At 32.8% G+C, this 12,035-nt stretch overlaps 1 protein-coding gene across 2 annotated transcripts in view; it reads right to left on the reverse strand.

Moving 5' to 3' along the window:
- Positions 1 to 4,013: 4,013 nt before the first annotated feature.
- LOC139521202 (protein madd-4-like) overlaps positions 4,014 to 12,035 on the reverse strand; it is a 33,805-nt gene continuing 25,783 nt past the window's right edge. For both annotated transcript variants that reach the window (XM_071314571.1, XM_071314572.1), the window contains exons 5-10: positions 10,149 to 10,282; positions 9,295 to 9,499; positions 8,081 to 8,929; positions 7,232 to 7,420; positions 6,484 to 6,631; positions 4,014 to 4,397 (exon numbers count right to left, since the gene is read on the reverse strand). In XM_071314571.1, coding sequence (XP_071170672.1) covers positions 4,285 to 4,397; positions 6,484 to 6,631; positions 7,232 to 7,420; positions 8,081 to 8,929; positions 9,295 to 9,499; positions 10,149 to 10,282 — 1,638 coding nt within the window. In that variant the 3' untranslated portion in view covers positions 4,014 to 4,284. The remainder of the gene's footprint in view (positions 4,398 to 6,483; positions 6,632 to 7,231; positions 7,421 to 8,080; positions 8,930 to 9,294; positions 9,500 to 10,148; positions 10,283 to 12,035) is intronic.

Raw genomic sequence — 12,035 nt, forward strand, 5'->3', positions numbered from 1 at the left:
ATGCGTCCTTCAGCTGGCACCTTAAAAAATATGTATACTAGTACAGTGATAATGGACGTCATACTAATATATATTATTCAAATATTATTCTAAGGGAAGCCATAAATCTATCTCATTCTATGGACAAACATAACCAGGAATCTTGGATAGGAATCATTAAACATATATTTAAATTTCTAGACTTAGAATATCTATTTGTTAACCAGTCAAACTTTAAACAAAACCATATTCTAAAAAAAGTAAAAACATCTTTAACTATTAAATTTAAAGAAAGCTGGTTAGCTAGTTTAGAAAGCAATTCTGGGAAGTGTACTAATTTACAATCTGGCAATAAATTAAGAACTTACAGAAAATTTAAAACTATTTTTATGTTTGAACCATATTTAAAAATGAATTCAAAAAAAAGATATGTAAATAATCACAAGATTTAGAACTAGCTGTCATGATCTTGAAATCGAAAGAGGGAGGTATATTGGAATTAAAGCTGAAGACAGAAAGTGTAAGCTATGTAAGAACGCAGTTGAAGACGAACTACATTTTCTTTTAAAATGTCCTGTTCTAAAAGATACTCGATCTCAACATCTATCTAATTTAAATTCAAAATTCAAAAATTTTTCAAGATTATCTGATGAAATGAAATTTGTTTGGATTCTTTCATCTGAAGATTTGTTTGTTACTTCAAACTTATCTAATTTATTGCACTCCCTTTTTGAAGAACGAAAGAAAATTATAGAAAATATTGTTGTTTGAAATAAAAAAAAAATAGAAGAAAAATATATATAGATATATATAGGAAATAAAATTGATCAGGAGTTGTCTCCCATACACCTAGAACTATAAAGATTTATGTAATTTCTCCAGGTCACAGTGGCACCCATAACAACTATTTTGTCAATTACTCGGTTTATATCAGGTTAATTAGTGTAAATGTGTATTCATGTGGTTTTTTGATTAAATGTACTTTAATCATTCTAATCATTTTCTGTGCTTTATTTTGTAATTCATTTGATTGTATAGCTCAAATTTTGGGCACCATGATTGGTTAATAAAATTATCTTATCTTATCTTACTAAACACTGAATTATACACAAGAAACTAAAATTAACAAGAATGTGTCCATAGTACACGGATGCCCCACTCGCACTATCATTTTCCATGTTCAGTGGACCGTGAAATGGGGATCAAAATTTGGCATTTAAATTAGAAAGATCATGTCATAGGGAACATGTGTACTTAGTTTCAAGTTGATTGGACTTCAACTTTATCAAAAACTACCTTGACCAAAAACTTTAATCTGAATCTTGGCGAACGGACGCACAGACGGACGGACGGACAGACGAACGGACGTACAGACCAGAAAACATAATGCCCCTCTACTATCGTAGGTGGGGCATAAAAATCTTACAAGACTAACAAAGGCAAGAGGCTCCTGACTTGTAACAGGCGCAAAATTGCTGCCAATATTCAGGCTTAATAATCTCATCATAGTTACCAGGATTGAAATTTTGTATTTGCACCAGACGCGCGTTTCGTCTATAAAAGACTTATCAGTGACGCTCGAATAAAGAAAAGATCAAAAGAGCAAAATAAAGTACGCAGTTGAAGAGCATTGAGGACTAAAAATTCCTACGGTTTTGCCAAATACATATAAGGTAATCTATTTTTGAGGTAAAAAAGGCTTGGCATTTAAAAAATTCAAAGTATTGTAAACAGTTAATTTATAATTATGACCATATAAATGATAATTCATGTCACCCCAAAGTGCTGACAACTGGGCTGGTGATACCCTCGGGGAATTATAACTCAACCAGCAGTGGCATCGACCCAGTAGTTGTAAATTAACTCATAATAGATACCAGGATTGAAAATTTTGCATTTGCGCCAGACGCCCGTTTCATGCAAACGACTCATCAGTGACGCTCGAATCAAAAATTTATTCTATGGGAAAAAGTAAAACAACAAAAATACGAACTCCAAATAAAATTCAGAATGAAAAGTTCCTTATAAAATGATAAAATTCAAACGCTCTAACACATCAAATGAATGTGAAACAACTGTTATATTATCATGGAAGATAAATTTTATATATTAATCACTCTTAATACTTTTATCCTTTCAACAACAATACTGAACACACCCTGTTGTATTATGGTGACAGAATTGTATTATAGAAACAAATTAATAAAATTGAGAATGGAAATGGGGAATCTGTCAATGAAACAATAACCCGAATAAAGAGCAAAAAACAGCCGAAGACACCAATGTATATTCAACACAGCAAGAAAATCCCCTACCCGGATCCAGGCTTCAGCTGGCCTCTAAACAAAAATGTGTACTAGTTCAGTGAAAATCCACTTTTTACAGTCCTTGAGGCTGAATGAGACGATCGCAATTAGTGGAGTTCTTCAGAAATGGTAGGGTACATGATAACAAATTATTAAGATAACATATATTTTCAACATATTGAGACAGCTAGAAACTAGAAAGTTACTGCAAGCTTCTGAGGGAAAGTATGGTTAGTTCTTACACATAAATTTTATCTGTTTACGACATTTGAAAAGCGGTATACTAATGTTGCCTTTATGTACACATGTTAACAAGATCAAAATCAATCGCATTTACAGAAATCAAAGGTTCCTTCTCTTGTAACTACCCACTTCGTTTGTCGTACGTAACGGAATTTGATGAGACTGTCATTAAAGTGAGAGGGTTAGCGCTATAGAACCAGGTTTAATCCACCATTTTCTACATTTGAAAAGGCCTGTACCAAGTCATTGTCATGATTTTGCCATGTGATTATGGACTTTCCGCATTGATTTTCCTCTAAGTTCAGTATTTTTGTGATTTTATTTTTTCTAACTAATTTCTTAATTTACCAACAGAGAATTATAGAATAATTTGTAAATAATTATTTCAGTACCGACGAACTTACTTCTGATTTACAGAAGTAATATCGAACCAGTAAATAAAACTATCTTAATCCGATGCCCTCTCTAGAATTTACCTGGTTTTATCGGGAACGCTATGAAAGCCAATGCCAAGATGTGTACGACCTAAGCGCGCGGAGAGTTTTTATGACCTAAAAGGACTTAGAGACAACCATATATTAAAACCAGGTTTAATACACCATTTTCAACATGAGAACATGCCTTTTCCAAGTCAAGAATATGACAGTTGTTATTCATTTGTCTAATGTATTTCAGATTTTCATTTTGCCATTTAATTAGTGACTTTCCTTTCGGAATTTTCCTCTGAGTTCAGTATTTTTGTGATTTTACTTTTTACTACAACAGAAAGTAGAACAGAATGATGTGTGATCCGTGTATCAGAAAGGATCAGAAACTGTGTCTTTACCAGGTTGCTAAAAATTGAAGGTCATGCAGAGTATTAATTACAAAAATGGATACCTTCTATCTAGAATTAGTTATTCCAAAATATTTCAATTTTTCGTTGAAAAACTGTTCGAGCAGATGATTTCACAAAATGTTTATACGGAATATTTAACACTGCAATAAAACCGTGAGGTTTGGCTAGCCACAAAACCAGGTTAAAAAATATTTTCTTAAACCTGTGACAAGTCAGTAAATTTGCAGTTTTTATCTTATAGATCGTTTCTGTGTGTGTTGCATTGTCGTTTGATTTTGTTGCACTTCACTATTTCTGTTGTTTCATTGTTTTCCACTTATAGTTGATGTGTTTCTCTCGGTTTTAGTTTGAAACCCGAATTTGTTTTCACTCAATCGATTTATGACTTTTGAACAGTTGTAAACTACTGTTTCCTTCATTTATCCATCATAGAAAATTTTGGTGTATCTGAATTTACAAGATCAAAATGTATATAAAGTGGTTTGCGTATTTTCAATGTATAAACAAATGTTCAAAAGTTTTTTGCCATCTGTTAGAGAAAAACTGTAGAAAGAGGTTTATACACATGTACCTTAATCCGACCCTCCCGACATTCACTTTCCATAATGAATTTTCAATTCGTAGAAAACCCAGAAAAAAACAGAGTATAATGTTATAAAAATTATTATCATCATGTATCAATATTATAAAACAATCAATACAATGACAATACATACAAAACTTGGCGAATTATTTGTTTTCAAATCTCATACATGCCATATTGTATTTCATATTGTAGTATTTTAGAATATTTTAAAGTGATTCGGTAAAAAGTCATTTTGTATATCTGATTTTACTTTTACGACAGAAGATAATCTAGCACCATAAAAATATAGAAATTCCAATAAAGTAATGTTCCTGTTGTAGAGAAGTCCTGTCCTATGTGAGAACAGAGTTAGTACATGTTGCACAGCACCGTTCTCTAAACGTTCTGTATCTGCACATGTTCAATAGTTTTGTAATGCTGCAGTATCGTGACGAATCAAAACATTCTGAAAAATATGAAGTTTTTTTTTACTTTACATGATAACTCAATATGATAATTTGTAATCTTATCTTTCATTTTTGCTAATGTGCTTTGTCTATATACCTTTTTGTGCTTCTTTGTTACATGACAATAACAATCAAAACCAAGGAGTAAACAAAGACTCACAAAACCAAAGGACATGTACATCAACAGTTATAAATAATAATTAAGAAACAACACGAACTCCACTAAAAATCGGGAGTGAAATCAGCTGCTCCGGAAGGGTAAGAATTTCCTGCACCGTATACGGCACCCGTCGTGTTATTCTTTGTTCAGTTTGGTAATGATGGAAGGTTCTTATGACTGAGGAAGAATATCAGATGTATTTGTTTGTTTTCATAGTGAGTAATATTATAACACAAGGTTGACTGTTGTACCCCTATTTTGACAATTTTACCTAATATGTCTGTTTGTTTTGTTTACACGTCGTTGTCAATATTATGGAATTTTAAGCGACTGGAATACAAGTGAGAAGTTTAGCTAGCTATAAAACCAGGTATAATCTATCATTTTCTACATAAGAAAATGCCTGTACCATGTCAGGAATATGACCGTTGCTTTCCATTTGTTTGATGTTTGAGGTTTTGATCTTGCCATTTGATTAGGGACTTTCTGTTTTAAATTTCCTGAAAGTTCAGTATTTTTGTGATTTTACTTTTATGTACTTATACATCCGGTCATTGTGTAATTTAAGGAATGATTGTTAAATTTTTTCTGTCTATTCGAAATAACATAAAAAATGTGGTGCACACTACGCAGGTTATTTAAAATTGTGCACCACATTTTTTATGTTATTTCGAATAGACAGAAAAAATATTACAGTCATTCCTTATAATTTAATTTTAAATTCCATTTTAAGCCGGACTAAATCGTGAAAAAACGTTGACGACCTCACGGTCAGATGAAAAATTGTATTTTTGTCTTTGATTTTTGCTGATGTGCTTAGTGTATCTGTCTTTTTGTGCTGCTTCGTTACATATTTGATTGGTTTTTTTTTAATGATTAAGACTATATCACAGTGTTGATTGCTGTACCCGTACTTTTGACATTTTTACCTATTATATCGGTTTGTTTTGTTCACCAATCGTTTTCAATTTAATGGAATTTTATGCGACGGTCAACCAAGTGAGAGGTTTAGCTAGCTATAAAACCAAGTTTTGTCCACTTTTTTCTACATAAAAAGATGCCTGTACCAAGTCGGAAATATGACAGTTGTAGTTCATTCGCTTGATGTGTTTGAGTTTCTTATACAAGATAAACTTATGTTTTGCCATTTGATTAGGGATTTTCCTTTTTAAATTTTCCTTGGAGTAAAGTATTTTTGTGATTGTACTTTTTTCTCTGTAATATCTTTATTGGCTAAATTACATTGTTGTATTCACAGCAGATTCAGTGCACATTTGTAAAAAAAAACCATAAACACTATTTCAAGCATCCAAAATTTGTCTTTCTGTTCAACTATTTCAAGCATCCAAAATTTGGCTTTCTGTTCAACTATTTCAAGCATCCAAAATTTGGCTTTCTGTTCAACTATTTCAAGCATCCAAAATTTGTCTTTCTGTTCTCCTTAACCTCCCGAATTTTTATTACAACTCCAAAGAACCTTTTTAAAGCCATGAATCCTTGAAAGTTTTATAATTTTTTTTATTATTTCTGAATTTCTGATAATCAAACTTTTTTTTAACCCTATATACTATGTATCATACTTTTTTAAGCTTTCTTTAACATTGTTCTTATTTTTTTAGCGTAAATTCACATTGCGATAAGTTTTGTCACGGTACTTGTCTATCCCAAATTCATGTATTTGGTTTTGATGTTATATTTGTTCTTCTCGTGGGATTTTGTCTGTTGCTTGGTCCGTTTCTGTGTGTGTTATATTGTAGTGTTGTGTCGTTGTTCTCCTCTTATATTTAATGCGTTTCCCTCAGTTTTAGTTTGTTACCCCGATTTTGTTTTTTGTCCATGGATTTATGAGTTTGAACATCGGTATACTACTGTTGCCTTTATTTTTCTGATTTGTAAAACAAATTCTATATGATTATGATACTTACTCCTTTTGCAGTGTTTTGGTCTACAAACTTTCCTGAGTAATGGTTTTGGTTTTGATTTACAATTATCTTTTGCTTGCTTCTTGTTGTGTTTCCACACACACGAAAGCATCCTCGTTTTCTTACCAGTCTTGGTACATCTTGGTTTACACTAGATATCAAAATATATTATTATATATATTATTATCGATCATTGTATTTATTATCACTATATCTTATATTCATGGATTGTTTGTTATCGTCTGGTTCTTTCAAACATGAGAAATAATCCCGAAGATCTAATATATGTTGTCATTTTATTTTTCGTGTATCAAGCAGAAACAATAGTTTCAGTTTTGAAAGAATTTAATTGAGTGTGACTTTACAATATTTATAATTTGATATCTTGTGTGGTACCCCACAACATTATTGTTTTGTGTAGACTTTGATGTATTTTATACTTATTTAAAGATGGTTTATATCATCCCATCATTATATCCAAATCAGTAAAAATCATGGCTGAAACTCTGTATCACAATTCTTATACAAGATAAACTTGTATATGCATCAGTATTAAACCATATGAACGAATGATCCCTTTCAATAAAATAGTTCGGCCTTAATTCTCCACCACTGTGCAGAACATCTTTCCTTCTCGTGAGTATCTTAACCGACAGCAAATATTAACAGCATAAGCTAATAACAACGTATAAGCTGCCAAAATATGTAAGGACTTTATAATATATTATTGTTGATGCACGTATATTCTTACCGATGTCCATTTACTGGTTTTCCAGATAGCCTCACATTCTTCATTGATACACTGTCTATGAGTTTGAGGACGAACTTTTATGTCGCACTTATTATGAGGGAGTGTAATGGTTTGGTTATTTTCTGCATTACAATGTATCTCTTTGGTTTGTACTGCTATTCCATCCAACTTGCATGTTTTTACTGAACACTACAGTTTAATAAGATTGGATTATTAACAAAAGAAAGTACATATAGTTTATATGCACGTAGAATACAAAGAGACTGTATTATATGCTCTTCCTGTTGTTTTTGCATATGGGTTTATATTCTTAACTGTTTGGTGCTTTTCCATCAGTTTTAGTTTGTAACCCGGATTAGTTTTTCTCAATCGATTTATGAATTTCGAACAGCGGTATACTACTGTTGCCTTTATTTTGCTTTATTTTGCAGATGAAATTGTTGTATAACCAATGTTGAAAGTGTTGATTAATTAAAGACCACTAGTTTTAGATATCAATAATAGACAAATGGTTTAATCATTCAGCTGCAGGTTGAATATACCAATTACTCTTTTTGGCACCGTTAAATTCTACTCGTGTTTCCCGACCATAAAATCTGTAGCTTAGAACATGTTTCAAACTGTCTAACAGTTATAATACCACAATGGCAGGATCAATAAAAGTGGGTCAAAATACTTCACAATTTGCTTGTTGTTGTCGCGTGTTCACACCTAAGTTGTCTTTTTTGTTGCTCTGCAGCTATTTCTTTGATATATAACTATGCCTCGATATATTCGTTCTCATTGTGCTTTCTATATTAATTGGAAATATACCCGTACAAAAAATGTGAATATCTATTGGTACCTTACCTCTGACCATTGTCCATCTCTCCAGACTGGACAAAATGGATTATCTTGGCATACTCTGTGGTTTTCTGGTTTTTCTTCGTTACATTGCTTGTCTGCTACGATTTTTATATATTTATCTGTCACAATATTACACGTTACTTTTCTAGTTTGAAAACCATAACCACAAGTTCTAGAACATTTCGACCAACCGCTTGTAACATATACTGCAGAGTTTTTGGAATGTTTAATATCACTTGGCCTTGCTATTATATTTTGTGGTCCACTTCCAGGAATAGTGTCTGACTGAGGTATGTTAAGAATTTCATTCTTAATTTTATTAGACATTATCTTTTTTATTTTCTTTGCTTTTTGCCTTGCAATCTTTTTACTTTGGAATTCTATGTCTACATTTCCACTTTCCATCCCTGCTATACAAGTATATATTCCCGTATCTCGAGACACATCGGTCCTTTTGATCTTAAGAGCACCCTTAGAGGTAACGTACACTCTATTGAAAACAGACGTTGATATAAGTCTACTATTTTTAGTCCAAAATATAAGTGATGTATCAAAGTTGTCCACTGGACAATCTATTTTTACTGATTGTCTTGACAAAAGAATGGCCTTTACACCAATTTTAAGTCGAATTGTTTTTGATTTCTTTAACTGAATAAATGTTGAATTGTCTTGTGTGATATGAGGAGAGAATGAAAGCATTTTAAAACATGGCGGCTGAGAGCATGGTCGTGAATTTTGGGGCTTTAGTCCCATACATTCATTGTCTGAGACATTAACTTTTATTCCACGAACAAAGGTTTTCATGCAATAAACGGGACGCCCTTGGACTCCAACATCACATGTAACTGAACACTGAAATATAAAAAATATATAATGCATATTCTTAATTGTTAAATTTGTTCCCTTCATCATGAATAAAAACACATTTTTCAAAGTTTTAGTACCATTTTGGAAATGCTTAGTTGGACTTGTGTTAGGTAAAAAAACATTTCAGTATCTTGTCAACTGTTATAGTTATCTGAAAATGTTTATCTGTTTAGATTTTCAAAAGCAACAAAAAATATTTTCTTTTTCATTACAATTCTTGAACATGTCAAAGAACCGGTAATATTTGTAACCCCTTATTCTTGTATACGCTTCCGAATACTGCAGAAAATGAAATGATACGGAATTTTGCTCTAAAGGAAAATTACTATCACAAGATGACAATGTATTACCTGTGTCCATGGTCCAGTCTGCCAATTTGAGGGACAGAACTGTATATTACAAGGTCTTTCTGATGGTGGAATAGGATCGGGACAGCGATATGATGCCACCTCTAATGTTTTGTACCTTCCTGGAGTGTGAACACATGTAACCTTCCGCCTCTGAATACCTCCGCCACACTGAACAGAACAAGATTCCCATAAACTCATTCTCCACCTGAAAAGACCCATGCACAACACTTTAATCATATTTATAATATTACTGAAAAAACTTCGAATCACTCAAACTAAAATTTAAATTAGTGAAAACAATCGAAAATGCCTTTTGTTCTTTCTACCCGATTCAAGAAGTTGAAAATAACCGACATTTTGTAGACATATTACAATATCTTTAATTTTATAAATCAAGTTTTTTTCTCTTCATGCTGAAACTACAAAATCTCCGGCATAAATAAAAGTACGAAATAAGATAACGAACTATAAAGATTACCAAGGATCGCATGCCGATAACGAACACTCTATTGTACCTTGACACTAACTGGACGGCATACTGCATGGTGACGAACTTTCAATCTTACTGTGGACTGAATACCGCTAACGAACAGCTAATTGTACTTTGAAGTTACTATAGATTGTGAATGGCTTTATTTTAAGGAGCATTTAATTTTTCTTTGACTCTTACTGTCAGTGTGGACAGCATGTTGTCGACGAACAATCTGTACTGTGGACCTCATGCTGGTAATGAATAATGTATTGTACATGACACTTACTGTGGACCGCATGCTGGTAATGAATAATGTATTGTACATGAGACTTCCTATGGACCGCATGCTGGTAATGAATAATGTATTGTACATGACACTTACTGTGGACCGCATGATGCGGATGAACATTCGCGTTTACTTTCTGTTGGTTGAGTTTTGTAATCACAGTAGAATTCCGGAACTTGTTGACCGTATTTTATGTTCCAGCAACTCACTCGGGATGTCTGAAATCCTGTCTAATCAAAAATGAGCAGACTTTAGAAAGCTCCATTAAATAAACCATATTATAAGTCAGAAGCCTGTTGTTCAGTGGTTGTCTTTTGTTGGTGTTGTTCATAAGTGTTTCTCGTTTCTCGATTTTTATATAGATTAGACCGTTGGTATCCTGTTTGAATTGTTCACACAAGTAATTTGGGGGCCTTTTATAGCTTGCTGTTCGCTGTGAGTCAATAGTCCATATTGAAGGCCGTACTTTGACCTATAATTGTTAACTTTTTATACGTTATGACTTGGATGGAGAGAGTTGTCTCATTGGCACATTTGCTTATTTACAGTTGTCGTGTAAATGGTTCGGGTATGTTCCAGCAACAAAATGCTCATACTTGTGTAATATTTCAAAATCAGAATACTGCCTGTTATTTTAGACTTTCTGTGTAGTAACAATTTTTTAATCACAAAAGGCTTAGATTTACAAACCTCAAGACGGTACAAATCAATTCAATTTCTCGGTATGCATTGATATGCCACACAATGTTTTAATATGTCAGAACGTGACCTATTCCCGAATGTTATACCGAGTGTGAATTTGCATTGCTAAACGGCGTATCCCCGTATTTGTACATCCAACATTCCATTTATTTTGATATTTCTGTTATGGTTTCGGAAGGATAATATGTTATGCCTTATTGTTTGAAGTCATTTAATATAATTATAAAATTTCTTTTCAATATCATCATTGTTATGAGAATTGTTTTGACTGGCTTTTGAAAATAATTGTAGAAGTTCGAGATCGCATGTTTGTTACGTAAGTAAGTGCGTCACTGTGTGTGGTGTCTGTCGTTGATGGAAGATGTTCGTCGTTGTTGTGCGTTTTGCATGTTGTGTCGACTTTATATTACTTGTTTTGCTTTTCTCCGTGATGAGTGTTCTTGCATGCGTTTGTGTTGTATTTCTGCCTCGATTTTGTGCTGTATTTCTGTCACGTAGTGTTGTCATTTTAGCGATATTTTTTAACATTGTCATTCGGAGCGCGAGGTTTGGCTACCATTTTTCTGAAAATATCCTATAACAAGTCAGGAATATTGCAGCGGTATCAAACAGTTCGTGTCTATGTATGTTGGCGTTTGTTTTGTTGCTTTTCAGTGGTTCTTTTGTTCTTTTGTTTTCCTCTTATAGTTGGTCCAAGGACACAGTTATCGTCCTTTGGTTTTCGTTGTCTTAGTCCCTAGTGTAAACAGTGTATAACTTGCATGTTTTATTTAATACACTTTCCCAATTTATTTATTTATATTAAATGCATGAAATATTAAGTAGGGGGATGTAATTACATGTCAAAAAAATTTGGGTGCTGAAACTTTATGTTAAGTAGTGATTTGGTCCAGTTCTAAAAGGTCAAATTTTATCACGTCTGAAGCTGTCAAACTGAATTTTACACCCCCTTAACACAGAATTGTCAATATTTTGAGTTAGAGCTGGGAGAATTTTCTATAATTTTGATATTATTTGTCTCACTGGTAGTACACTACACTGTAAAAATATTTTTGAGAAAGAGCAGGTGCGATTTTTTTAATTTGAATTTATTGTCTAAAAGAAATGCACTACGAAATAACTGTGTTCTCGGGCCAGTTGTTGTGTTTCCCTCGTTTTGGTTTGCGGCCCGGATTTGTTCTCTCTCAGTCGATTTGTGACTTTTGAACACCGGTATACTACTGTTGCCTTTATTCATTTAATTGACAAAATTGCATCTCATTTAGTGAATCATTCCTTATT

The sequence above is a fragment of the Mytilus edulis genome, chromosome 4 (genome assembly GCF_963676685.1).
Source record: "Mytilus edulis chromosome 4, xbMytEdul2.2, whole genome shotgun sequence".
Taxonomy (NCBI): domain Eukaryota; kingdom Metazoa; phylum Mollusca; class Bivalvia; order Mytilida; family Mytilidae; genus Mytilus; species Mytilus edulis.